At 48.6% G+C, this 24222-nt stretch overlaps 1 protein-coding gene across 1 annotated transcript; it reads right to left on the bottom strand.

The window, feature by feature from the left end:
- Positions 1–670: 670 nt before the first annotated feature.
- On the bottom strand, positions 671–18831 carry NUAK2 (NUAK family kinase 2). The gene is made up of 7 exons (XM_074936099.1): positions 18552–18831; positions 10794–10914; positions 8353–8504; positions 6792–6857; positions 4774–4893; positions 3646–3778; positions 671–3520 (listed from the first exon to the last, which is right to left on the bottom strand). Exons 1-7 carry the CDS (start codon positions 18753–18755, stop codon positions 2394–2396), a joined length of 1923 nt encoding a protein of 640 aa, XP_074792200.1. The 5' UTR covers positions 18756–18831; the 3' UTR covers positions 671–2393.
- Positions 18832–24222: the final 5391 nt, after the last annotated feature.

Here is a 24222-nt window from a genome sequence, read left to right as displayed (position 1 = left end):
TGGAAAGATGCAGCCTGGTAGGTTTGTGACTGGCTCTGGGAGATGAAGACTGGAGAGGTGGCTGCTAGAGATCATCCCCCAGTACCACCAAGACCACTGTGCAGGGCCCTGACAGAGGACTTGTATGAACACTAGAATAGGAGACGCGAGTGCTACTGCTCCCATCTACAGCTTTCTGCTCACGCCAACCCTCTCGCAGACACCGACCTCCATCCCAGCAGGTGCATGCAGAGCCCAGCGGAGCTGCTGCGTTCAGAGCAGTGCGCAAGCGGGGGTGTGTGTGTGTGTTGCATTGTACAGACTAAGGCTCAAGGAGAGTTTCCAAAACAGGGAGAAGTGAGGCAAGAGTCTTCTTCTGCCTCTCCCAGGCCAGCACACGCCCGAGCTGTCCCCATGGCCAACGGGACATTGCACCAAGCTGTACTTTCATAGGAAGCAACAGAGGGACCAGAAATGTGAAAGGAGACTCCATGGAGCCCAGGAATTGAGATGCCATCTTACAAGAGGTGGAAAGGCTTCTGCTCCAGAGCTGCTGGCAGGCAACTCCTGTTGAAGCAGCACCAACGCCAGCTGGCAACTCCACACCAAGTGTCTTTTAAACTTTAATCTTCCCACGGTCCGTGGGACAGCTCAGAGCAGATGGACAGACAGGCAGACAAGAGAGTTCAGGTCTACATTTTGCTTTTAATTTAATTTAATGAATTTCTCTGGACCACATTCTGGGAGTGGGGTAAGAAAAATGTACACATCTTGGGAAAGGGTAGGGAGCCAGAGAAGAGACATGGCAAGATAGTGCAAGGGGCTTACAATTTGAAGAGTTACAAGACCACACATTTACAGACTGCTTTTCTCCTTTGACAGATGCTTGAGAAGCTTTGCATTGGAGCCAGGTTAACCTAGTGCCATTTTAATTTACATAACAATTCAGTGTTAACAAGACAATAAATATTTTTCCCCTCCCGCAAGGGCCCCAGACAAGCAAAAAATATACTTTTTTTAAAAAAAATTCAAACTTTTTTCCCCCATTCATATTGGCAGCAGGGAACACATGCCCATTTGTTTTTAATATCATGGTTTCTGGGGTGCCCAGATTCTAGGTCCACCTGGCTTTTTGCTGCCAGAGGCAGGCCTTGGCTGTAATTTTTAAGAGGGGCTTTAAGGGAGTTTGGCACCTAACTCCCATCGAGCAGAGTAGCTCCTCTAGCCAGAGGCCGTGTCGGATAGCTAACCTTACAGTCTGTCAGAGGATGCTCTTCCAGGCCAGTGGATTTAAAGCCGTTGCAAGACAGGGTCCCACTGCAGAGAGCAGCGGGTTTTATTACTTGAACTTGACTATGGCCCAAGCAAGACACATCAGAACCCAAACAGCTGGAGGAGTTAAGGTTGGGGCTGTAGACCAGCCTGCAATACATGTTACACTGATGGTCAATGATGTGTCAAGCCACTTCTGCCTGAAGAGTTGAGATGGGAAAACTGTCCCAACATTACAAGATTAAAACAAAGGGTGCATTATTCCAGTTCAGGCTTCCCAGAGTGGGGAAGGGGAAGGGATGGATGTTGGACCCCATACATGCCAGTAAATCCTAAGTGCCTAGATTTCAGTGACTAACAAGCCAAATGCCATCTTCTCAGCCCAATGGCTGTTCTCATGTCATTGCCCTGACAAGTCTTGATCCCCTTCCTGGCTGTATTTCTACCATCCCATCCTAGCCTCTTGTACAGTGGACAGCAGAGTGCAAAAATTAAATAAAATCTGAAGTCATCCAGCTTTTTCATTCCCTAACTTGAGATGACCAAGTCTATTTGTTTTGAGAGGTGAGGGAGTCCAGGAGAGAGCTGCAAAAGTGGTCTGCAGAGTTCTGCTAGAGACACTCGACTTAACCCTTTCCTATACTGCTCTGCAGCAGCAGCAACTCCAGTTTCTTAGGTGGTCATGAGACCAGTCTTGCTACTTCTCTGGTATTTGGTCTGTCGAGAGTTCCCTGCAGATCAAGATGGGTACCCACTCTTGCATACATACCTCACCCCACTGCACTTGCCTTCACTCCCTCTACATCCACCTCCTTCTCATGCAACATACCTTGTTCCCTCTAAACATGCCTCTACTCTGTCGTACCCTTTGTAAGCCACTTCAGCACTGTTAAAACCAGAACCTTCTTTCTTGCCCTTCCCCTCCACATGCACCCCATGCTAGAAGAGTACAAGGATGCAAATAAATATTTCCAATGTCACAGCTGCATTTCCAGCCCTGCAAGGGGACAGCCAGGCTGAGGAAGGCTCTCCCTTCTCCCACCTCCAGGGCAGTGCAATTGTTCTGGCACTACTGTCCCCCACAGCAGTCCCATCTGCAGTGGTGTCAGTGGCATGCTCAAGAGCTTGCAGGCTGGGGCTCCTCAGCTGAGCTTCATGCTGATGGCCATGGCCTGCTTGTAGACATCGGTGACGTTCTCACAGTCTGCCAGAGAGAAGCAACTGTCCCTGAGGGGGCTTTGGCAATGCGTCACAGTCCAGCGCCGGAGCCTGCGCCCTGGCTCCTCCTCCGTCTCCTCCAGCCAGAGGAGGTCATCCACAGAGATGCAGCTGCGCATGCCCCCGCCCCCATCCGGCATCCTCTCAGGCAGGTCGAGCTGGTCGAAGGACTCTGTGGAAAGGATGCTGTCCTCACTCACAGCGCTGGATGGGTGGGCCCGGGAGGCCAGCGGGTGTTTGGGCAGGGCCACCTCGCTGAAGGAACCAAAGCCCTTGATGGGGTCGCTGTCCGATTCTGTGTTGGTGGAGGAATATTTCCCATTGTGCTTCAGGATGCCCTTCCTCCTGGCAGGAAGGCCCTCGGGGCTCTGGCCAGGGGAGGGACTACTAGCAAAGACGCTGGCATCCAAGTCGGAGTCTAAAAGGTCCCTGGAGTCAGTATGCTCTGGGGAGGAGTAATACCCAGATTCTCGCTTTTGGGGCTTCTTCAGTATTCCCTTCTTGGGCACCACCAGGGCAGCAGCTCCAGCATCTGTAGTGCAGGCAAGCCCCCTGGAAGAGAGGCCAGGAATCAGGTCTGGTGTTTGCACCACACGGTCGTCACTCGTGTCGCCAGTGGCCGCTGTGGGCAGAGGGGCAGGGCCTTGCATTTTCTGCTCGCAGGAGTTCCTTCTCTTCAAGATCCCCTTGGGCCTCTTCAGGATGGACTTGGAGGGGTTCTCCGTAGCCAGGGCCACCTCCTGCAGCGCCTGGGTGACATCGTTCTCCTTCTTGGACTTCTTGAGCGAACGCTGCCTCTCCAGAGAGACGCCAGGGATGTGCTGCTTGAAGAAGCAGCGCACCTTGGAGCTGTTCTCGAAGAGGGGCCGCGAGGAACGCCGCAGCCACTCTGCCACCGTGGCCAGCGGGGACTCGGTCTCCCGCAGCAACTCCTGCTCCCCAATAGGCACCTTGTAGCCCCAGTTCACCCACCAGTGGCTGGCAATGTCCTCAATGGTGGCTCTGCACTCCGGGTTCACCATGAGCATCCACCGGATCAGCCCACAGGCATCTAGAAGGCAGAACAAGATCCCGATCAGAACCGTAGGGTGGGAGATGTCTGACGAAGACATGGGGAGGGAATGAGAGGAGACCCCCCACCACCACCACCCAGAGGCGGTGTAGAATTCTGCTTACCGGATAGCTTAGTGGGCTCTCTGTATTCCCCACTAGTGATCTGCTGGACCAGGGTCTTGTAGTCGTGTCCATCAAAAGGCATCGTCCCATGGACCAAGATATAGAGGAGCACCCCAAGGGACCAGCTGTCAACCTGGGAGACAGATGGATCTTTGAGATGGGGTGGAATCCCGGCCAGGTGTCCTCCCCCTACCACCACCCCAGAGCTTCAGAGTTGGTGCCGACTGCCAGCATCTGAAGGTCCAAACCAGGGAGCCCCTTTAGCTGGCCAGATTGTGACTCAACTGCAGTCAGTGCTAGAGGAACTGAACGAGCCCATCAGTGACCTCACAGGCCACATCCTGTGTATGGTCTCTACTAATGCCCTGTCATTTCCTTTACTGCAGGCATGGGTGGAGAGTGAGGTGGCCTTCCTTCAGCGAGGTGGCCCTGCCCTGGGCACCCCCCACCCCCATGAGCACATAGCCCCCTCCCCAGCCCCCGAGCACATGATGCGCTGTGTCCCCCCAGCCCCTCCACAGGGTGGGCAGCAGCCCCAGTGCCTCCAGCCCCCCACCCCAAGTCCTGGTTGCAAGCCAGCTGCAGCCACCCTAGCCCCAGCCCACTTCCCTGAAGAGGAGTGGGCTGCCTGGGCTGGGGCCAAGGGGAAGGGCAAGCAGGAGGGGGCAGAGCATGGGTGGGGCCACGCTGAGCTGTTTGGGGAAGGCATAGCGCCCCCCAGCCTACGATATGCACCACCCATGGCTGCAGGCAGCTACAGTGGCTCTCCGAGAGCTAACTACACATGAACTCATAAAATCGCTTTTATGCTGCTGTGTTTATGTATTTGCCTACCATACAGTGTCTGCTGGATCATATGGTCATTGACTGCCATTAATGAGGCCAGCAGATCTAGCAGTTAGTGAGCACTCTCATGGGACAGATATTGGTGGTCTGGCTCATGGGAAGTGACATTCCTGACTTCAAGCAGAGGGGCATGAGAAGGATCAGGCGTGCCCTGCACTTACTAGTGGGATATTCCTCTGCTTCAGTTACAGCAAGACAGCTGCACTACTCCATGCTGGGGGGGGGGGGGGTGAAAGCTTCCCTCCACTCCAGCCCTTTCTAGGAGAGGGAAATGCAGCTTACCTCTGGTCCTTTATAGGGCCTCCCATTCACAATTTCGGGGGATGCATAGAGAGGGCTGCCACAGTAGGTCTGCAGGAATGCGTCTTGCTGGTAGACGTTAGATAGGCCAAAGTCTGCGATCTAGAGAGGGGGAGAGATTCACTTGTGTTATGGTTTGTGAAGCCAAGGTTAATGTTAGCAATTAGAGGGGGGAGAGATGTAGGAGTCCAACTGGAGAGAAGACCCTACAAACTGCTAAAAAAAAAAAAAAAAAAAAAAAAAGGACCAGAGTACCCTAGGTTGTGTCCACTGGAGCACTACCACTAGAATATTCTTCCCTCCCCTTGGTCACCAAGTGAGACGCTGCATCGAGTTGATCTTCCACTTCAGAAACTAGATCTGCTGCCCTGCCCTACCCAGCCTTCCCCAAAGCCGCCCTTGTTGGCAGGTCCTCCGATCTACTCAGACCCTCCACTGCACAAAGGCTCCAACAGCACAGGGCAGAGTGAACCTGCCATTAGTACAAGGCCAGGAGAGGCCACTCAATGAGGCCCAGAGGAAAGGGGTCTTTGTACTTGTATAAAATAGTTCTTGGACTTCTCTGAAGAAAAGTTTCATGTGGAAAACTTTTCTAGTCTGTACCTGAGGCTCTGGTATGTCTGACAGCTTCAAGAGGCAGTTCAGTGATTTTGCGCTCTGTTGGCATGCCCCATAGCAGCTGAATTGTACCATCAGCAAATGCCTATCATCTTTATCAAGACTATGCCCAATCAAGTGAACCAGAAGGTACAGTACATGCTTGCAGGTTTGCAATTGCAGAATTGCCTATTGTTAAGATAAACAGCCTACAGGGCTTTGTTTATTATTAACTGTACAAAGTCCCTGCTCTGTTTGTACCCGTCTCCCTTATTAGGGGAGAACATGGACTCCCTGGGTGGTTGTGACCAGCAATGCTAGAATCATGCTACACAGAGCCAGAGGCCAGAAATAAAAAAAGTGTTGCTTAAAGACAGAGAAGCAGGTGAAGCACTTGGTAGAGGTCATCTGATAGGAAGGAGGAAGAGCCGATGCTTACAAGAAGCTCAAGCCTAGCCCAGAAAGCTGGATTTTAAGCTTCTAGCAAATAAGTTCAGAAGGAAGCAAGCTTACCAGAAATTCCCTTCCTTTAGTGGAAACTGGCATTTCCTCCTTTATAAGCTATAAAGTGGTTTCTCTTTTGGAGGGCCAAGCTGGCTAGGTGTGTCACTGTTTGGACTCTAGTTTCTGTATTGCTTGTTTACCAGCCATCAGATAAGCAATAATGATTTCAGTAGCTCGGAAAGTTTCTGGGAATCATCTGCCATTATCTAGCCCTGCTGCAGCCCTTAGTCCAACCCTGGTTAGAAGGTCAGGCAGCAGTTGCACTGTCAGCACTGCAGGCCCTTTGAATGGCAAGGACATGATACAGGCACTCTGCTGCTAGGGAGGGATCTAAGCCTTGGAGTACTTTGGCAGGATCATAAAAGTTAGATCTCGTCTCCCGCCCACCTCAGGGATTTGCTAGTAGCCAATAATCCTCCATTGCTGACCAAACTGGCCAGCCACACTCCACTTCAGAACATCCTCCTACACTGCATGGCCAGAGGAAGCAATGAGCAGTTTAGCGGATAGCTCCCATGGCTGCAGAAGTAGAAGGCTATTGTGGTGAGCCAACAGGTCTCAAATCTTATCTTAGTGCAGCCTTACCAAGAACCAGGCGTGTGTGACTGATCCCACAAATGCTCAGGAATGGTCAGAGCCCTCCGCAAACGCATTGGAGGTTAGCAAACAGATGACCCAGAGGATGATTAAGAGAGACACTCTGCCTTCCCAGTGTTTAAGTGGCCACGGGTCAAATATGGTACCACGCAGTGCCCAATCCATTAAAGAATGAAGCCATGCTCGGTGCGAGAACCCTTGGTCTAGTTCATACATTTGCTGCAATCCAGGAGATTTAGCAGCTTTTACACAGACTGTATTCACCTTTAAAAATGCAACTGGGGTTTGTCAGCCTCACTCACCTGAACATTGCCCTTTCCATCAAGCAGAATGTTTTCCAGCTTCAGGTCTCGATGAACAATGCCATTCTAGAGGGGGGCGGAAGAGAAAGGGGAGTTGGTGTCTGGCCTGAGAAAGGGAGGGTTAATCACAGCAGGGAGGTTACCGCAGTTCACGGACACAACCTGTATTTGAGATATGCAGGCAGCAGGTGGACAGGTTGTGTTTATATCTGAGCTGGTGAAAAGCTCAAACAAGACAGGAATTCCTGGTAATGGAGAGGAGATGAAGTGTGTGTATCTGTGTATTCAACTAAACTGCTTCCCATAATGGGGTGCCAAAAGGAAGGGCCTTGACTTCAAGTCAGAGGTGCTTTTTTGCGTTAGGCTGAAGTATAATTCTTCTGGGTGGCGGGTGGCACCCCACCACTGGGCCAGGAACAAGTAGATAAAAGCCTGCCTGTGCTGGGCCTTTCAGCACTTCCATTTGCTTGGAAGTATCTCATCTAGACTAGCTGTACGGATATTTCCCATTGATTCCACCCATGTTCTGGTGCTTGGCTATGTACCTGTATAGTTTACTAGCAACTGCCAGGGTTGTCCGAATTATTGATCGCCAACAACCCACACTGAAATAAATTGTTCCAGGACATCTCTGAAGAGGACCACAAACTAGGTGCAAAACTTGGAGAATCTTGGCATCTACATATTGTAGCGGATAAGCTGCCTAGCTCAAGCGGCCCAATTGTCCAGTAACCTGTTCTTAAGCCAGTGTGAAATTTGTGCTGGAACACGGTTGCCCGTGGTTGTAAACAAGCAAGAACCTGCAACTCCAGGTCTTCTGGGCGTGAGGAGGTACAAGCATTGGGATGGTTCAGACAAGGTCTTTCACCAGGTGTCCCTGCATGCTATTTCCCCACATGAACTTGATGCACAAGTCTCACTATGAAAAGTGAAACTTGAACCGGGCTATTTTAGCTTTTACTTTATGACTTGTGACACAGCTCTGGGTGTTTCCCTTACACTGTGACTGACCTAGTTAGAAAAGCACAGCACTTTAGCATTAAGACATGCCAGTGCTAGGCACCCTTGTCTCCCCAAGGGAAGCTTGCAATTCCCTTCCAAACCCAGGAGGTAGGCGCCAGCACAGGGCTCGCCCTGCATGCTCCCTGTCTGGAGGGTGCAGGGAGTCAAGGATTTGATGAACAGGTCTTTTTTGGAGAGTGTGGGTGGGGGAAAGATGTTGGTTTGGACTCGGCTACAACACAACGTAACGTGCGGGAGAGTGAGCTTATCAGCCAGCCAGGTGATATTCTTTATCAAGGTTGCACTCCTCCGGATAGGCGGTTTTATCTAGTTAGGAGTTTGACCAACGTACCCCTTCAGTCTATGCTGCTGTATCATCATATCCTCAACCCCACCAGAAAGTGCTGGGGAGGTGCACAGGAGCAAGACTAACATTCATGGGTAAGGGTCTGGTTGGAGACCATGGCTGCGGCCAAGTATCACCTTTTGCATCGAGTAGGTCATGGAGAGGCCCCATGCCCTCCTGCTGCCCAGACTCAGGGCAGCGATGCTCACTTACCTTGTGACAGTAGTAGACCGCAGACACGACCTGTCTGAAGAAGTGTCGTGCCTCCTGCTCAGTCAGCCTCTGCCGCTCGTTGATGTAGTCATACAGGTCTCCCTTGCTGGCATACTCCATCACAATGACGATCTTGCTATTGTTTTCAAACACTAGATGGGACAAAAAAAGGGGGGGGAGTCAGGAGATGTCACAGAGCATTCAAGTATGCTCAGGAGTTAGGGTGCCTTCAAACATGGAGGAGTCCAGATGGCATCTTCTTTCAACTGGCATCCTGGTCTCTGTCCACTAGTCTGATTTAAAAAAAAAAAAAAATTACCCACCCCATTTCTGCGTTCTCTGATTTGAGCCAAAAAGGTAACATCTAGACTCCACTGCTTTAGCGCAAGTGCCCGTTCGATTGCTGGGGGTACGAACAGACTGTTGCTCAGCAGATTGGGGACGTCGAGGACACACTAGGTAGCTGCTATATTGATCTACTACCACAGACCACGTGAGAAAGGATTCCAAGCTGACAAAGATGGCATGTGGTTCTTAATAGCCCTGACAAGGAAAACTGCAATGGTTCCAGTTTGGGTGTAGGCCACTACACTCTCAGAATCCATTTTACAAAGCCAGATTTAGCCAAGAAATGTAAGATTTTCTTCTGCTATTTTCAGAAGTGGTATTTTGGGATTCTGAGAATGGAGGCCAGGATCAGAATGACTCAGTCAATACAAACATTCAGCATAATGTACGCCACCAGTCCTCTTGCTGTGTTTAGAGGAGAAACCTTGAGATACTGCACACACAATTTCTGAAAGGGTGTGATACAGACATTACCATGTAGTTTAATAGCAGGCATGATAAAGCTATAAAAATTCCACAGAGTCAGCTGACTGAGAGATATTAAATATAAGTTCCAAAGAATCAAGGAAGGAGGAGGTGTTCAAATGATACTAGACCAGTCTGATTGGAGACTTGCTCTGGGTGGGTTTGACTGCAACTAGAATTTGAGAGCAAATTTTCACCCAAGTTCAGCACTCGTTAAGAATGGTGCCTGGAGACCACAACACTGGAGATCAAAGTCCTCTGTCCATAAGACAGCATGGGCAGCAGCACAAGCTTCCACACCACCCTGCCAGTGGCCAACCAAGCCTTGGATGGGGAAAGGAGAACTCTAGTAGAGAGAAGCAGCTCAGTATTCATACTAGGATAACTACTGCAGTGCTTTGCAATGCTGGCACTGGGCCATTGAGACCTGGAGTTGGTGGTCTATTTCACGTAGATCACTCAACAGCTACCTGAGTTGGAATTCAAATGCAGGACCTAGAAAGGAAAGGTCCTCTGGGCTATCCAGTCCATGCTTTTGCTGAAAGCAGCATTTCAGGTCTCTAGCTTTCTGACTACATGCAGTTGTGGGGCAGGCAGACTAAAAAGGCTTCTGAAGCTCTCAAGCCTTTGTTCTCTGCATGGTTCAGAATGGAGGGGAGGGGAAGAAGCTATTTTTAGAGCAGATATTCCCCTCCTACCACCTGACTGCCTCATTTTGTACACAAAACAAGGATGAAATCCAAGAGCTGATCAGCAGAAGCCCGAGAGCCTAACTGCACTCTATTCTGGCAGCTGCTGAGTCACCCACACATGCCCCAGGCATAAGCAATAAGCGAGTCGCTTCCGCCTGCTTGTTTTGCAATATTTTCAATTTTCAATATTTTTGCAATATTTTTAGAGGGGAACTGCAGAGTCTTGGGTGTCCCTAACAAGAATAGTCCACAGAGAAAGTGGCTTGCTTAAATTTTAGCTTTGCCTCGTTTCCCCCCCGCCCCGAAGGGATTCTATAATCTAATGCCTGGTTACTAGTAACCTTTAAAGCACCTCCCAACTCCCCACCCCAGCTAGCTTGCACAGGCAATTTAAGTCTGCATCAGAGACAGCCAAGTTACATCATACTGTGGGATGCTGCAACATGATGCAGTTAGCAACTGGATACAGGATCTTGCATCCATACAGGATATTGTATTGGGTAGATGAATTCCAGGGGGCAGTATTTAGGGCTGCAGCTACGCTCATCCCAGAGTCTCTCTCTCCCAAGTTTGCAGGTAGCTCACAGAGCAGCTCAGTGACAGAAGCCAGTTTCGTGGTGCAGAGGGGTATTGTTGCATGTTAAGGACCAGGGAAGATCTTTTCAAGAGATGTTGCACTTGGCAGGATGCAGACACAGCAAAAGTAAGTCTGACCACATGCCGTTAGCCAGCTCTGCAGATTCCCTAGGAACGTGTCAACTGCACGAAGCGCAGCAAGCGGTGAAGGGCTAGTTGGCAGTGAGACACAAAGCATAAATTAGATACTTAAAGGAAGGTTACTTCCTTGCACAGACCAGCTTAAGTTATGGATTGAGTGAAAGCCTCAGTTGTCCCCGTCCCCCCCTGCCCCAATCTATCCACATTAGCTAAGCCTACCTTCATGGATACCAATGATGTGGGGGTGGTTGAGGGACGACATTATCTCAATCTCTCTCCGGATGTGGACAAGATCCTGCTCATCCTTAATTTTGTCTTTCCGGATTGACTTGATCGCAACCTGTAGATGAGAACGGAAATAAAAGGAAGGATTAACGCTGGAGCCTACGGGGTTCCTTCAGAGTGTTTCTCACTGAAACAAGAGATAGGAGACTCACCAGTTACTGGGTGCATGGGATTGGAGTAACCAGACTAGTACAATGGCAGATGAAACCTCAGCTCATGTACTTATTTGCAAGAGGGTAGCCTCTAGAGACAGGAGTTGGAAGCTTATTGTTCTAGGCATTGTACTTAGAACATGAGAGCGCCTGCCCTGAAAAGCTTGCTGCCTAAATAGACAAAGGAAGTGGTGTCCCCATTTTAGAGATGGGGAATGGAAGCAGAGATTTGGGTGACTTGCCCAGGTCTCACAAGGAGTCTGTGGCAGAGCAGGGAATTGAACCTAGGAGTCCTCGCCCAGTGCTTTAATGGGACCATCCTTCACATTTTGTGACTCAGCCTTACTGAGGAGGTAGTTCAATAGTTTAGGCTCTGTCTTGGCAAGTTCTTTTGTTGGGTGCCCGTTACAAATGGTCACCTTCCTTTGAATCCCATGCCTCACACCTCTAGGGGAGTGATCTGGGTGAGCGCTCCCCTTCATACAATCCAGTCAGAACTGCTCCAGATTTCTAGTTCTCTGCAGAATGATTTGGGGAAAGGCCCTTGTCTCCCTGAAAAGCTGTTTCTTTCTCTACTTCCCACTAGCCACAAAGCCAAGCATGCTGCTAGTTCTGCCACCCCAACCAGAAACCACGAACCCCACTTTCCCGCAAGGTAGCAAGGGGCCAATCTGTTAGTTACGTTACATGAACAGTGTCTGACACCATTGCTGCCCGGTACATTACAGCCAGGGAATGGAATGTGACCTCTGCACATGACTTGAAGATAAACAACATCTTGGTTTGGTGCAGATGGAAAACAGGTTTCTTGTTTGTTTCAGAGGAACAGATTACTTGGATTTGATGAGAGAAAGTTTGGCACTCAAGGAGCCATCAGCAAGTTCCTGATAATGTTCCCCACGTGACAGAGGCACAAGCAGTAAACATGGGACTTCCCTGAAATGGGACCAGTTGGCTGGCATGCTGAAAATACAAACTGCCAGCAGCAGCCGGCGTTCCAGAGTTTGCTCAGATTTCTTCATTATGAATGCTCCTCTACAAGGCAAGAGAGAGTGGAGGAGAAAGAAAAGTAAGTGCTGGAGAATGGATGCCTCCTAATCCTCTTTCAAAGGGACTGGAGAGAAACAATATACTCCTTGGGCTGAATTTACAACTGAATCCGGCAGAACCTCTTTTCTTCTCTCAGACAAGAATGCGGAACAGCGTTAATCCTGTAAAAGGATCCTAGATGATACAAAGTGCCAGGTCTCCCAGCAACAAGAAAAGGGGGGGGGGAGCAGCTTTGCCTTGCACCCCAGGGTCAGTGCAGGGCTAGAGTGCCTTTTTCATTAAAGAGAAATCTTCCCACAGGTGATCTGCTGGCATTATTGAATGCCAGATGCTCAACCTGATGCCTCCCTGGCATTCTTCCTTCGCCCCAGCCTGCCAGAGTAGTGCCCCACTGCCTAGACTCTTCCCAAGTCAGGTTTGACGTGGCTCCTTGCCTTGAACATGCTGCGGATTGGGAAGTTACAGTAACTAGGTGCATGCATTCCAGCTAGCTGCTCCTCATGCACACTGGGGTCACAAGAGGTACCACACACTTTGCATCGCTGCTATTCCTGTTATGTCACCATCTCTTTCGCCTGCAAAGCGTGTCCTGGTGCTGTCAGAGCCACATCTCCCAAAATAAACCGACAGTTGAGCTAAGCCAGTCACCTCACAAATAACGAATTCGTTGACTGCTAGAGCACCAAGCTTTAGATTGCCACATCAGTCCCTTTGTGCGAGGGATCATTTGGACAGACGTATAGGAGAGGTCTGATTCTCCCACGTGCCGAAGCATCTCCCTGCTCTACATTGGGTCCCACTTACCTAGTCAAGCACTGGCACATGGGGTCAGCTGCAGGTCAGAGATTGACACGACTTCCATATGCAAGAGGGGAAAGTTGTGCGGGCCCAATTAGAGGGTTTAAACCCAAGCGTTACTAAGGGCCATAACAAACCCCAGCCAGAGAGGATGTGAAAACTCAAGTCCAAGACTTGTTATCCAACAATACAGAAGGCATGTACTCAAGAGGGACATGAGCATTGGACACTCATTCAATGGCCTCTCTGCTACGTTCATCGGTTAAAGATTAACCCTTTCTGTCCCACTCCATTATCTGGGGTGTACAACTGCTTGAAAGCCTTTATGTAACAAGCTAGCCTGCCTGCCCGCCCCCCTCCCCCCAAGTCCCTACTATGAGTCACTTGCTGGCCATTCACCTCCCCAGAGCCATGTGGCTGGAATGCCTGGCATCTAGCCTGGCTTGATGATCTTTAGGACACAGAGCCACCTGCTGCATCAGCAGCTTTTGTGCCTGCTGACTGAAGAGGAATTGCATTGCACACATCTTTGGTCTCAAAGCAAGAGCCTATTATTGCCTAGCAGACAGATGCTGAATGGCTCCAACCCCAAACCTCTGAAAATGGCAGCATCTTAAGGCTTCTGATGCAGTTGGGCATACAGACTTGTGTAAGCCAATATTCCTGCAGCATCAAGTGGCATTAGCCCATCAAGCTTACAGTAAACAGCTAACAGCAATTGTCTTTCCCACCCCTACCCCCCCATCCTGCTCACCTCCCAACTTTGAAAGACTCTGGTTTGGATAGGCTAGTGCTTTGGTTTCCAGCTCAGCACCTTAAGAGTTCTTCCCAGCAAGGAGAAGCCATGGTCTGTGCTCCAATCTCGTGCAATAAGAATGTTGCTGCCCATTATTATTCAAGACTGTTTGTCTAGTAGTCGAGCTTCAGCATTAGCTTTCAACAAAGCCCTGGCTGGGATGATTTAGTTGGGGATCGGTCCTGCTTTGAGCAGGGGGTTGGACTAGATGACCTCCTGAGGTCCCTTCCAACCCTGATCTTCTATGATTCTAAGACTAGCTTATTGCTGGCTTGAAGTCATGCTACTCAGCTTCCCTTACTCCCGCCCCATCACAGGTACAGCATGGGCAACACCAGTGCCAACTCCCAGCATTGAGTTGGCAGTAAAGTAGTTCACTCTTCATAGTCTGCTCATGCCCCACTCTGGTGGGGCTGTTAAGGAGGTAGACACCTGTGCCACTGGGGGCCGACCATGAACACTAGACAGCCAGCTCTGTCCACCTCAAGCTTCAGGCCATCTAAATAACAGAGCATGCATGTCTAGAACATCCTGTGGGGCACACAAGAGCCTCGAAGTCTGTTGTGGACTTCGCATTACCAGGCACTCTGCTGGCCATTGCTACTTGGTGATCTGAAAGCAAGTTCTGAATCAGGAGGGTTTAAATTATGCTGGGGGGCAGGGGGGATGGGTAGAAAGAGCAGAGTATTTCAAGGAGGTGACAAACAGTGCATTACTAAGCCACAAGCCCATCAGGTGCTTTTAAAGCTGTTCCAGGTTGTGCACACAATATCATTCCTGGTGAATTATAGATTCCATCCCATTGTGGAGAAGTCCAGTGTTGTCTTGTTACTAAAGATCAAAAGGGAGGTTTTTGCTATTTTTAAATTGTTCCAGGTGCCCTTTCTCCTCCACATAGCCCCGGCCCATGAGTATCTGTCAGACATTGCAGGCAAGTACCATAGAAACTCAAGCCTCTTGTTTGGCTTGGCTGAAACCCAAGCACTAAAAGCAAGTCTCTCCCCCAGCCTATGGGCAGGTGCTGCAGAGCAAACAGGTGCAGAAGGCAGGCTGACTACTCAGCCCCTGAGCTGCATTTCCATTGGGAGTTTCATTTCAAAACAAGGGCAAGAGCCAATCACGCTCTCAGCATCCCAGTTACTTCGGAAGGAAAGCTTCCAAGTGGTCAGGAAGGACACCCACACCGAAAAAGGTTTTAACGTGTTCTTACATCTTAACAGCAGGGCATGAGAACCCTGCAGCCAAAGAAACGTTTATAGCAGAAAATTAACGTTTCACACAAAAACGTCACCATTTCCATGCAGTCTGTGAACTTCAACAGAAATCCACACTCCCGACAGCTCCGCAATTAAACAAGACGGCAAGTTCTGCTTTGATTGGTCTGAGTCGAGGTAGGAGGACTAGAGATAGGAGAAAGAACAGCCAATTAGGATAGCCAACTGGGGGGTGGGGGTGACTGTGTTTAGTTAAACCAACAGAGGCAGCTTCTGCCCAGCCAGATATATGAGAGAGAGAGAGAGAGAGAGAGAGAGAGAGAGCGCGTGAGCTGAAATACCATGGGTACTGTGACTCTTGCTAACAGGGTTAGCATCGCTCACAGTCCTTGAAAAGACTAACTAACCAAATGAAGTTATTTGCTCTTACTCCTTATTTAGGAAGCGGAAGCCACTAAAAACGAACAAATATTAACCCACTTTACTGCCAAGTGGAGTTAGGAAGAGAACATAAGAGGGCTTTGTGATGCAGGCACTTGCTTCTAGGTGAATAGTTCCACATATGAACTGGCCAAGTCACTTACACCTAGGGATTGTTTGGTGGCCTGCATATGCTATTTCTATTACGGTAGCACTAGGAGGACAGGACCTCATTATCCTAGGCACTGTACAAACATGAACTCCTGCCCCAAAGAGCTTAATTCCAAGTATTAGATTAGATGAGCCCAATGACATCTGATTTTGGGTACTCAAAGAAATCCAGTGGTAAGTGGGCTACGAGGCTGAACCAACCCTTCTTCTCCAGCTCCCAACCAAAGGGATCCTTCCAGGTCAAGATGTGGGAGACTGCACTGCCACAGTCCTGGTTATGCAGCAGATTAGGAGACTCCAGAGTCATCAGATAGGCCATTTCTTTTGCCAGCATTACACCTACTTAAGTCAGCCAAGAACTACTTCATGTTACGTAAGGAAAGGAAAACCATACATTTAGAATTCTAGCAAGTCAGAGCACAATTGTTTTTCTTTACATGCCATTCTGGCACATTAGTAATTGAATCTCACACCCACCCACGCCTTCTCCTCAGGACTTGAACACTGATGCTTTGCCAGGCCAGTTGAGTTATTGAAGTTGTGTCTTGATGTTTACCCACATAAGAGGGGATCATGTGGGTTTGTGTGTATGAATCTGTCTTCCATGGATCACCTCTCGCACCTTAGTGACTCAAAGCAGGGAGCAAGTGTCTAGGTTTGCCTTTTAGACTTTTGCAGAGGCTCCTTGAGGGGGTTAGGTCCACTCACAGTTTGTAGCTGATCCATTTTGTGTCAGTATTTCCCTCCCCAAAAAAACCTCTCAAGATAGGATGTTGGCCTCCAACCACAGGGAAATTTACAATACATTCTCCCATTTTAGACAGATTGCATAGCTGGTCCGTATTGCTTCACCACCACCAAGTCCAATACGTGTGTGTTTTCACACACAGTTTTTGGAGAGGCTTGAAACGTAAAAACCTGTAATTGGCTTGAGAGAGGCAGAAACACCATAAAGTTGAACTAACCTTTCAGTGAAAGCAGACACTCTTGGAGTTAGGGGTGATGAGACAATCTAGAGGTGTAGAGCTGCTTGCATGCTGCACCACTTAGACTTTGTGTGTTTCATAGTAACCAAAACTCAGGGGGGAGAGACTCGAGTGTGATGTTTGTTCTCCACTACTTGATATGTACTGCTACCGGATACATACAAACCCCTTTTCAGGAGCAAATCTGACTTTGATGGTCAAGTGTCCAACAGGAAGCTGTGACCTCCTCTACACCACCCCCCCCCGCCCTCCAATGAGCCACTCAATAGTGCTCCAAGAGGTAGTAACATAATGCAACTGCCGGACCAAGTTCTCTGAACAACAGATCTTGCCAAACCTACACACATTACACCTCTCAGAAAGGGTTTATACAGGGATGCATGTCATCTGTTGGCAAGCCTAACCATTTACATGCCTGTGATGAGCACCAACCACTTCTACTGCATGCAGTACAAAAGCTTTAATGTAAAGCCAGAATCTGCCCCTTCCACCTCCTGCACAGTTCCAACAACTTCAGTCAAGTTACTCCTGCTTTATACCAGGGTAGGCAAGATCAGAATCAGGCAGGCCCTTATGAGAGGGGAGAGAGCTTGGAATCCGTGTTGATTGGACAATAGGCTCCCTGAAACCTAGCCAAAGAGAGGTGGCCTTTTTGCATTTCAAATTAGCACAGGCCATGAAGGCAGACCAGTGCCAGGCAATTCATGTCAGATCAATTATAGCAACTACAGTAAATACAGCAGACTACTGGCTGGCTTGTCCTTCCCTTTCAAGAGGAAATAAATTCCCTGGCAGAAGCGTTCTTTATTGCACAACACAGCCTCCTACTTCACAAACAACAACAAGGTGCTGTTCATTTTATAATCCCATCACACAGAAGGCCCCCAGCCTAGGAACATTTAAAGGGATTTTCTGTGACCATCTCACCTACTCCACCTGCAGAGCCGCTTAGAAAACATCTTGTCGTTTACACCCATCCAAGTATAGTTTGCACCAGGAAGCAGAGCCTAATCGTTTTACTCTCCCGCATCAAGGAGAATTACTCACCCTGTGCAAGTAGATTTTGCAAGGCTGCTCTACCAGGTCTTGTCTAGACAAGTGGCAGAACCAGCAACCTCATTTAATTTGTTCCATATAAGATTAACTTTTCAGTTCTTTTTTGCCTTACTTTTATTACCACCACCACCTCCATGATCTAAGGTTTCATTACAGCAACGCTCCCTCCTCACCCCCATCCCTTGACTTACATTCTGGTAAATAGTCACCTACTACGCACCCAGCAACTGGTTATTCCCCCACTTCCATTAACAGTATAGCCTTGAACCTGAAGAGCCGCAGGCAGCTTGGCTCAACCCACGCCTGGCTCCGCCCTGCGCACACCCCGCGCAGCTCAGCATCGCGCACCAAGGCGCAAACGGGACAGGACCAAAATCGGGGGTTTACTGCAGCCGCAGGCGCAAGGGGAGCAGCAGCTGCATCCCGGAACAAGCCGCGCGATAAAGGCAGGCAGCGCCGGTGCCCCGTGTAAACGCATCAAGCCAGAGAGCGAGAGAGAGAGCGCGAGCGAGCGCACATAGGGTGACCAGATGTCCCGATATTATAGGGACAGTCCCGATTTTTGGGCCTTTTTCTTATATGGGCTCCTTTTATCCCCCACCCGCTGTCCTGATTGTTCACACTTGCTGTCTGGTCACCCTAGGAGAGCGTTAAACCAAGCAGGTTTCAGAGTAGCAGCCGTGTTAGTCTGTATTTGCATAAAGAGAAGGAGGACTAGTGGCACCTTAGAGACGAACCAATTTACCGGAGCATCAGCTTTCGTGAGCTACAGCTCAGTTACATCCGATGCAGCGAGCTAGCCACTAGCCCTCCTTCTCTTGAAGCCAAACAGGCGCAAGAGGAGCCCCCGAGGGCTGGAGGGAAAGGCCGCTCTCCGCGCAAGGGGCAGCGGGCAGGCGGGGGACCCCGGGGATGGCACCGTCCCTTCGGAGCAGCCCTGGGGTGGGGGGTCTCCCCTGCGGGGCAGCGGCCAGAAGCCGGGACTGGGCTGCAGGGGGCAAGCAGAGGTGCCCGCGGCAGGCCAGGGCGCGGCGCCCGGGGCCACTCACCAGCTTGCCGGAGCGCTCCCTCGCCTTCTTCACCTTGCCGTAGGTGCCTTTGCCCAGCGTCTCCAGGAACTCGTAGCGATGCCGCAGGTTGTGTTTGTGGTGGTGCCGCTTCACCGCCTGCTTCTTCATCGGCGGCTTGGGGGGCTGGATCCGCCCCTCGGCCAGCGAGGGGGCCAGCAGCGCCTCGGCCGGGGCCAGAGCCATGGCTGGGGCAGGGCGCGCCGGGGCGCAGCGCAGCGCCGCGATCTCCAGCCCAGGTGAGGGCGCAAGGCACCGACCCTTTGCCGGCCGCGGCGCCCCGGGGCCGATAAATGCTACAAACCTGCCCGGTCCGGGCCCGCCCCCCGCCTGCGAGTGGCCGCCCCGGGGCACGTGACGGGCTCTCTGCGAAAGGTGTCGGTGGTGAGCGGGGGAGAGGGACAGAGATGGGCTGGGACAGGCAGAAAGAGACGGGCCGTGGTGCTGGAACTAGGGCTGCTGCTGCGCCCCCGCCGCCTTGCTGTAGTAATAACAAACACCACACCGGGTTGCCATCACCATCAGCACCCCCCCCCCACTGTAAAAATTATTCCAGCACCGCTGGGAGGAGAGGCAGAAAGACAGGCAGGTACTGGAAAAGAGACAGACACAGAAATATAGACAAACAGATGGAGAGGGAGACGCGCAGAAAGGTACTGGAGGGGAGACAGAAACGGAGAGGCAGACTTTGCGATGAACGCTGGCGGGAGACCGGCAGAGGCACTCATGGCTTGTCCACAGGCAGACTTGTGCTGGTTTAAATCAAGGCGTGATGTTCGGGGGGGTGCAAAAGGCTGTGTGGACATGCTCATTTCAGTTTGAAACAGGCTTGTATCGATTTTAAGTCTATTTTAATAGGAACCACGTTTAAGGTAAACTGAAGTGAACCCCTCTAAAACCAAAAGCAGCTCACCCACACAGGGGGTTGCAAGAATTTTAACTGTAAACTAGTTTACCTAAATAGGTGCAAATTTCTGCATAGACAAGGCCACAGAAATACAGACACACACACAGAGTTACACACAAATATCCCAAAAGACACAGGCACAATGGGAAACACAGCGATATGGAGAGATGTGCATGCAACCATAGCCAGAGATGTACCCACAGAGGCACAGTGTGTGTCAGAAACAGACGCATGCACAGTGGATCTGGGTTTCTCTCTTTAAAAAAGAGACAGAACAAATAGTTGTTGAAGAAAAATACCTCCTGCGTGAGCACTCTATGTGCATTGATGTAATAATTGTATTTATGGTGTGAAACTTTGCTTTGCTTTAATAGAATCATAGGCTCTGTGGATTGAATAAATGCTGCTTATGTATGCTTACTGTGGGGGTGGGTGGGGAAAGGCGTGCTGTACATTTACATCAAACTCTCATTTGCAAAACTGTTACGTGCCGTTCTATTTCATTGTGCTCTACACTGCCCTTCACCGCGGTCTGTTTGCCCCTATGGTAATTCTTTGCTTTCAAATATCAAAAGAATGTCTGTATTTCAAAAGCAGACAAAACAAAAGCTTTCGCCTGGCTTTGGCATGTGTGTGGACATCATCGTATTGATTGGGGGGAAAAAAGAGAGATAACTACAGCATTACTCATCCATACAATCAGACCTGGATTTCCCCAGGACTTCAAAAGGATAAGGGCAACATGACAAGATGAAACATAACAGGGTCTTATGTGAATACACACAAGGAAAGATGAAACCTGGAGCTAAAGCTTGATTCAAAGACTGTTCACTTCAATGGATCAGGCCCTTATAGAATCACAAGACTAAGTGTAGGTTTCAGAATAGCAGCCCTGTTAGGCTGTATTCGCAAAAAGAACAGGAGGACTTGTGGCACCTTAGAGACTAACCAATTTATTTGAGCATAAGCTTTCGTGAGCTACAGCTCACTTCATCGGATGCATGGTGTGTATGGTAACACCCATTGTTTCATGTTCTCTATGTATATAAATCTCCCCACTGTATTTTCCACTGAATGCATCCGATGCATTTTTTAGCTAGCTCTTTTTAAGACTAAGTGTTGTAACTCAGGCCCAGGGCCTCAAAGGTATTGAGGTGCCTTGGAGTGACACACCTCCATATCTTTGCAGATCTAGACCTCAGATATGTTTCTTAGTTTTGTTCTTGTTGCAAAGTGCTTGGATATTCCTGGAAGAAGGGCTCTGTATTAGTGCATCATCAGATCAAGATTATTTTTGATTGGACTCCCGCTGACTTCCATGAGCTTTGGATCAGGTGCCTAGATGCTAGAAATAGTTGAGTGATAGAGGACCTGGCCCTGCTAAATGGCAAACACCTTCATTTTCTATTGGTCTTAGGGTAAGTGGAACTTACAATTCTTCAACAGACATTAAGGGACTCTTGGAAGATCACGCCCACAAAAACAATGAAAAGTCTGAGCCTGCATTCCTTGTACACTCAAAAACCTCCCCCCGAAGTCAATGGTAGTTTGAGATTTATAAGGAATGCAGGGGTGGACCTGTAACATGTGAAATTGAAATTACCCCACTGGCAAAATCATCTATATCTATCTATCTATCATTCAGATTTTATGTTACAATCAGGGGTGACACCCAGGAGTTCAGCTACGCCTCTTGAGAGGTTTCTTTTGTGCCAATAAGTTATTTTATTGCAGCAGCATTGCTATAACAAATTATTTACTGTACAATAACAGCAGCTGCATTTCAGTCTTAAACCAGCCAGCAGGTCACATAGGCAAGATAAATAAGGTGTAGATGAGATTAAATAAACAGCTGTAATTTCAGTGGCAAAATAAACATACAAGATCCTGCTAAAGGCAACTCTGAGATACCGCTGAATAGTTGAAAGGGGAGAAAACAGACCTCTCATTGCAGTAAAAATAAGCAAAGAAATTTCATTTTCTTGAGCTCAAATCCACTATGTTTTAGACCATTCTGGGCCTGATTCTTCTTTTACCATAGGTGCTAGAAATAGGGGAGCTGGGGCTGCTGCAGCACCCCCTGACTTGAAGGGGTTTCCATTCTATACAGGGTTTACAGTTTGGTTCAATGGGTCTCAGCTCCCCCGCCCTACAAAAATTGTCTTTCACGGGTGTAAATCCATTGCCACCAGTGGGTTTACTCCTGATTTAGACCTCAATCCAGGAAAGCACATAAGCACATACTTAAAATTAAACACGTTCTTAAGTCTCCCATTGATTTATAGAGATGCTTTCCTGCATTAGGGGCCTTTGACTGGGGTGAGAGCTGAATTATTTTCTGTAGTTGTGTGTTGTAACTGGTGTGACAGGGTTGCATTGGGTATGATCTGGTACCCAATTGGCTCAAGATACCTGATTTCTTTATGGAAATATCAAAGTATACAGAACCAAACCCAGTGTAAGGATCCTTCATTGTAATCATTAGGATCACTAAAAGAAAAGGAGGACTTGTGGCACCTTAGAGACTAACAAATTAATTTGAGCATAAGCTTTCGTGAGCTACAGCTCACTTCATCGGATGCATTCAGGTGTAGCTCACAAAAGCTTATGTTCAAATAAATTTGTTAGTCTCTAAGGTGCCACAAGTCCTCCTTTTCTTTTTGTGAATACAGACTAACACGGCTGCTACTCTGAAACCTGTCATTAGGATCACTGTAGCTTTAAAATTTCCCCCCTGTTGCAACATCCTAGTGTACATAGGCCTCCCATGGCTGCAGCTGTTTTTAACACTGTGGGCTGAATTCTCTACAGGCATAACGCCATTAAAGTCAACAGGGAAGCTGGCATGGAATTTGGCTCTGTATCAATTAAACCTGCTCAGAGCTAGTCTAATCAGGGATGCAACCCCATGCGCTGACTGCCAGAGCTGGGACAGGATGACAGGGGACGGATCACTCAATAATTGCCCTTTTCTGTTCATTCCCTCTGAAGCATCTGGCAGCCGCCACTGTCAGAAGACAGGATACTAGGCTAGATGGGCCATTGGTCTGCCCTAATATGGCCATTCTTACCTTCTTATGCTCTAATCAACATGATGTTTTGGGACGTTTTGGGATCCTTACGAACACTAGGGCTCCTGATTTTGCTAACACTGGTGTGACGGCGTGACATTTTTAGACAATGTCCCCAGTTTGGTAAAAGGCCATGGGTGTGACCTTTTCTGCCACTGAGGTCAATAGCAACAGGTTGGGCCCTATTTCTAGATTCATACAAGAATGAACTTCCTGTATCAGACATTTCATAGAATCACAAGCTCCATCTTGCAAAAAGGCAGAGTTCTGCTAGGTATTTAAATGCCAAGGAGGGTCATTTAGCTTATAATTGCCTCTAATTAGCACTCCTGCCAACTGGCAACATTCTTTACCTGCAGCTGAGCGGTATTCAGACAGGTGTGAAATTCATTCTTGCCTTTGAAAACACCAAAGAAACTAATACTGCTCTGATCCTTTCAACTGAGTGCCCCATTGATCAGCATAAGAGAGGGGCAAACACATTAGCACCAATAGGAAAAGGCTATGGAAAGTAATTTATGACCTATCAAGCCTAATGATCAGTACAATGGTCACCGAATTCCACTGTAGCAGTCCATGGGATACTCTGATTAATCCACAGGGCCCCATTCTGTTCATCCACTCACCTGGAGCTAGAAATTTTTTTTGACGGACAAGTAAGTATTTTTAATTTTTTTTTCAATGCCATCCTGATGAGGGCTGGACAAATAGATTTTGTGCCCTGGCTAGTCACTTTTCGTAATGCTTTTGCAATATTGGCTTGGCTTAATATAGAACATCAATTTGACATTGATGTACATACAAACTGAGCTTCTGCCAAGCTTATTCATAAATAGTAGTATGGAGTAAGTCACTATGCATTGTAAATAAGAACAGCTGAATCTGGCTCCCTGTTAGACATATCTGCAGAGATAGGCAGACCTGTTGTAGTCAACGATTGTGTTGTTTTGTTGTTCATCCTTCGAGTTCGAAGATGACAATGACATCACTGATTGGTTTGGTTTCCGTGAACACAAATGATGCAGAATTGGTAGAAGCATACATATTGTCTTGTTGCATTGTTGGACAATGTGGCTGAAAAAACAATTCACTTCTATGAGCAGTCCTACATGTGGACAGTTTGATAAATGGAAGTGCACAGAGAAGTAAAAGGAGCAAAGCAAAACTGCAGTTAATGCTTATCGGTCTCTTGCTTTTTCTGTATACTGGGTACAGGGTAGCAGTGTTCTCTAGTGATTAGAACAAAGGACGGGGAGGCAGGATTCCTGGGTTGTGTTGCTTGCTCTGCCACTGATTGGCTGTGTGAATTTGAGCCAGTCTCTTAACCCCTTTGGGCCTGGATAAATGAAAAGCAATTATTCACTTATAAAGGCAGAATGATACAGAAGGACGGGAAAAAAGCCACCTTAAAGTATATGATACCTTATATATAAAGGTGATGGTCATCTTAGAATTGCCAAGAGAGACAAGGTGGGAGAAGAGGCTACACTGTGTAGCTGGAAAGCTTGTCTCTTTCACTATCAGAAGTTGGTCCAATAAAAGATATTACCTCATCCATCTTGTTTCGCTAATATCCTGGGACTAATATGGCTATAGCAACACTGCCAACATAAGATAGATAAGATGGATGCTTTAAACTCACAAGACTTAGGACATTATATAGTTAAGGCAGAAG

This window comes from Natator depressus, chromosome 21, assembly GCF_965152275.1.
Source record: "Natator depressus isolate rNatDep1 chromosome 21, rNatDep2.hap1, whole genome shotgun sequence".
NCBI lineage: Eukaryota > Metazoa > Chordata > Testudines > Cheloniidae > Natator > Natator depressus.
This window is presented reverse-complemented; position numbering and strand designations above follow the sequence as displayed.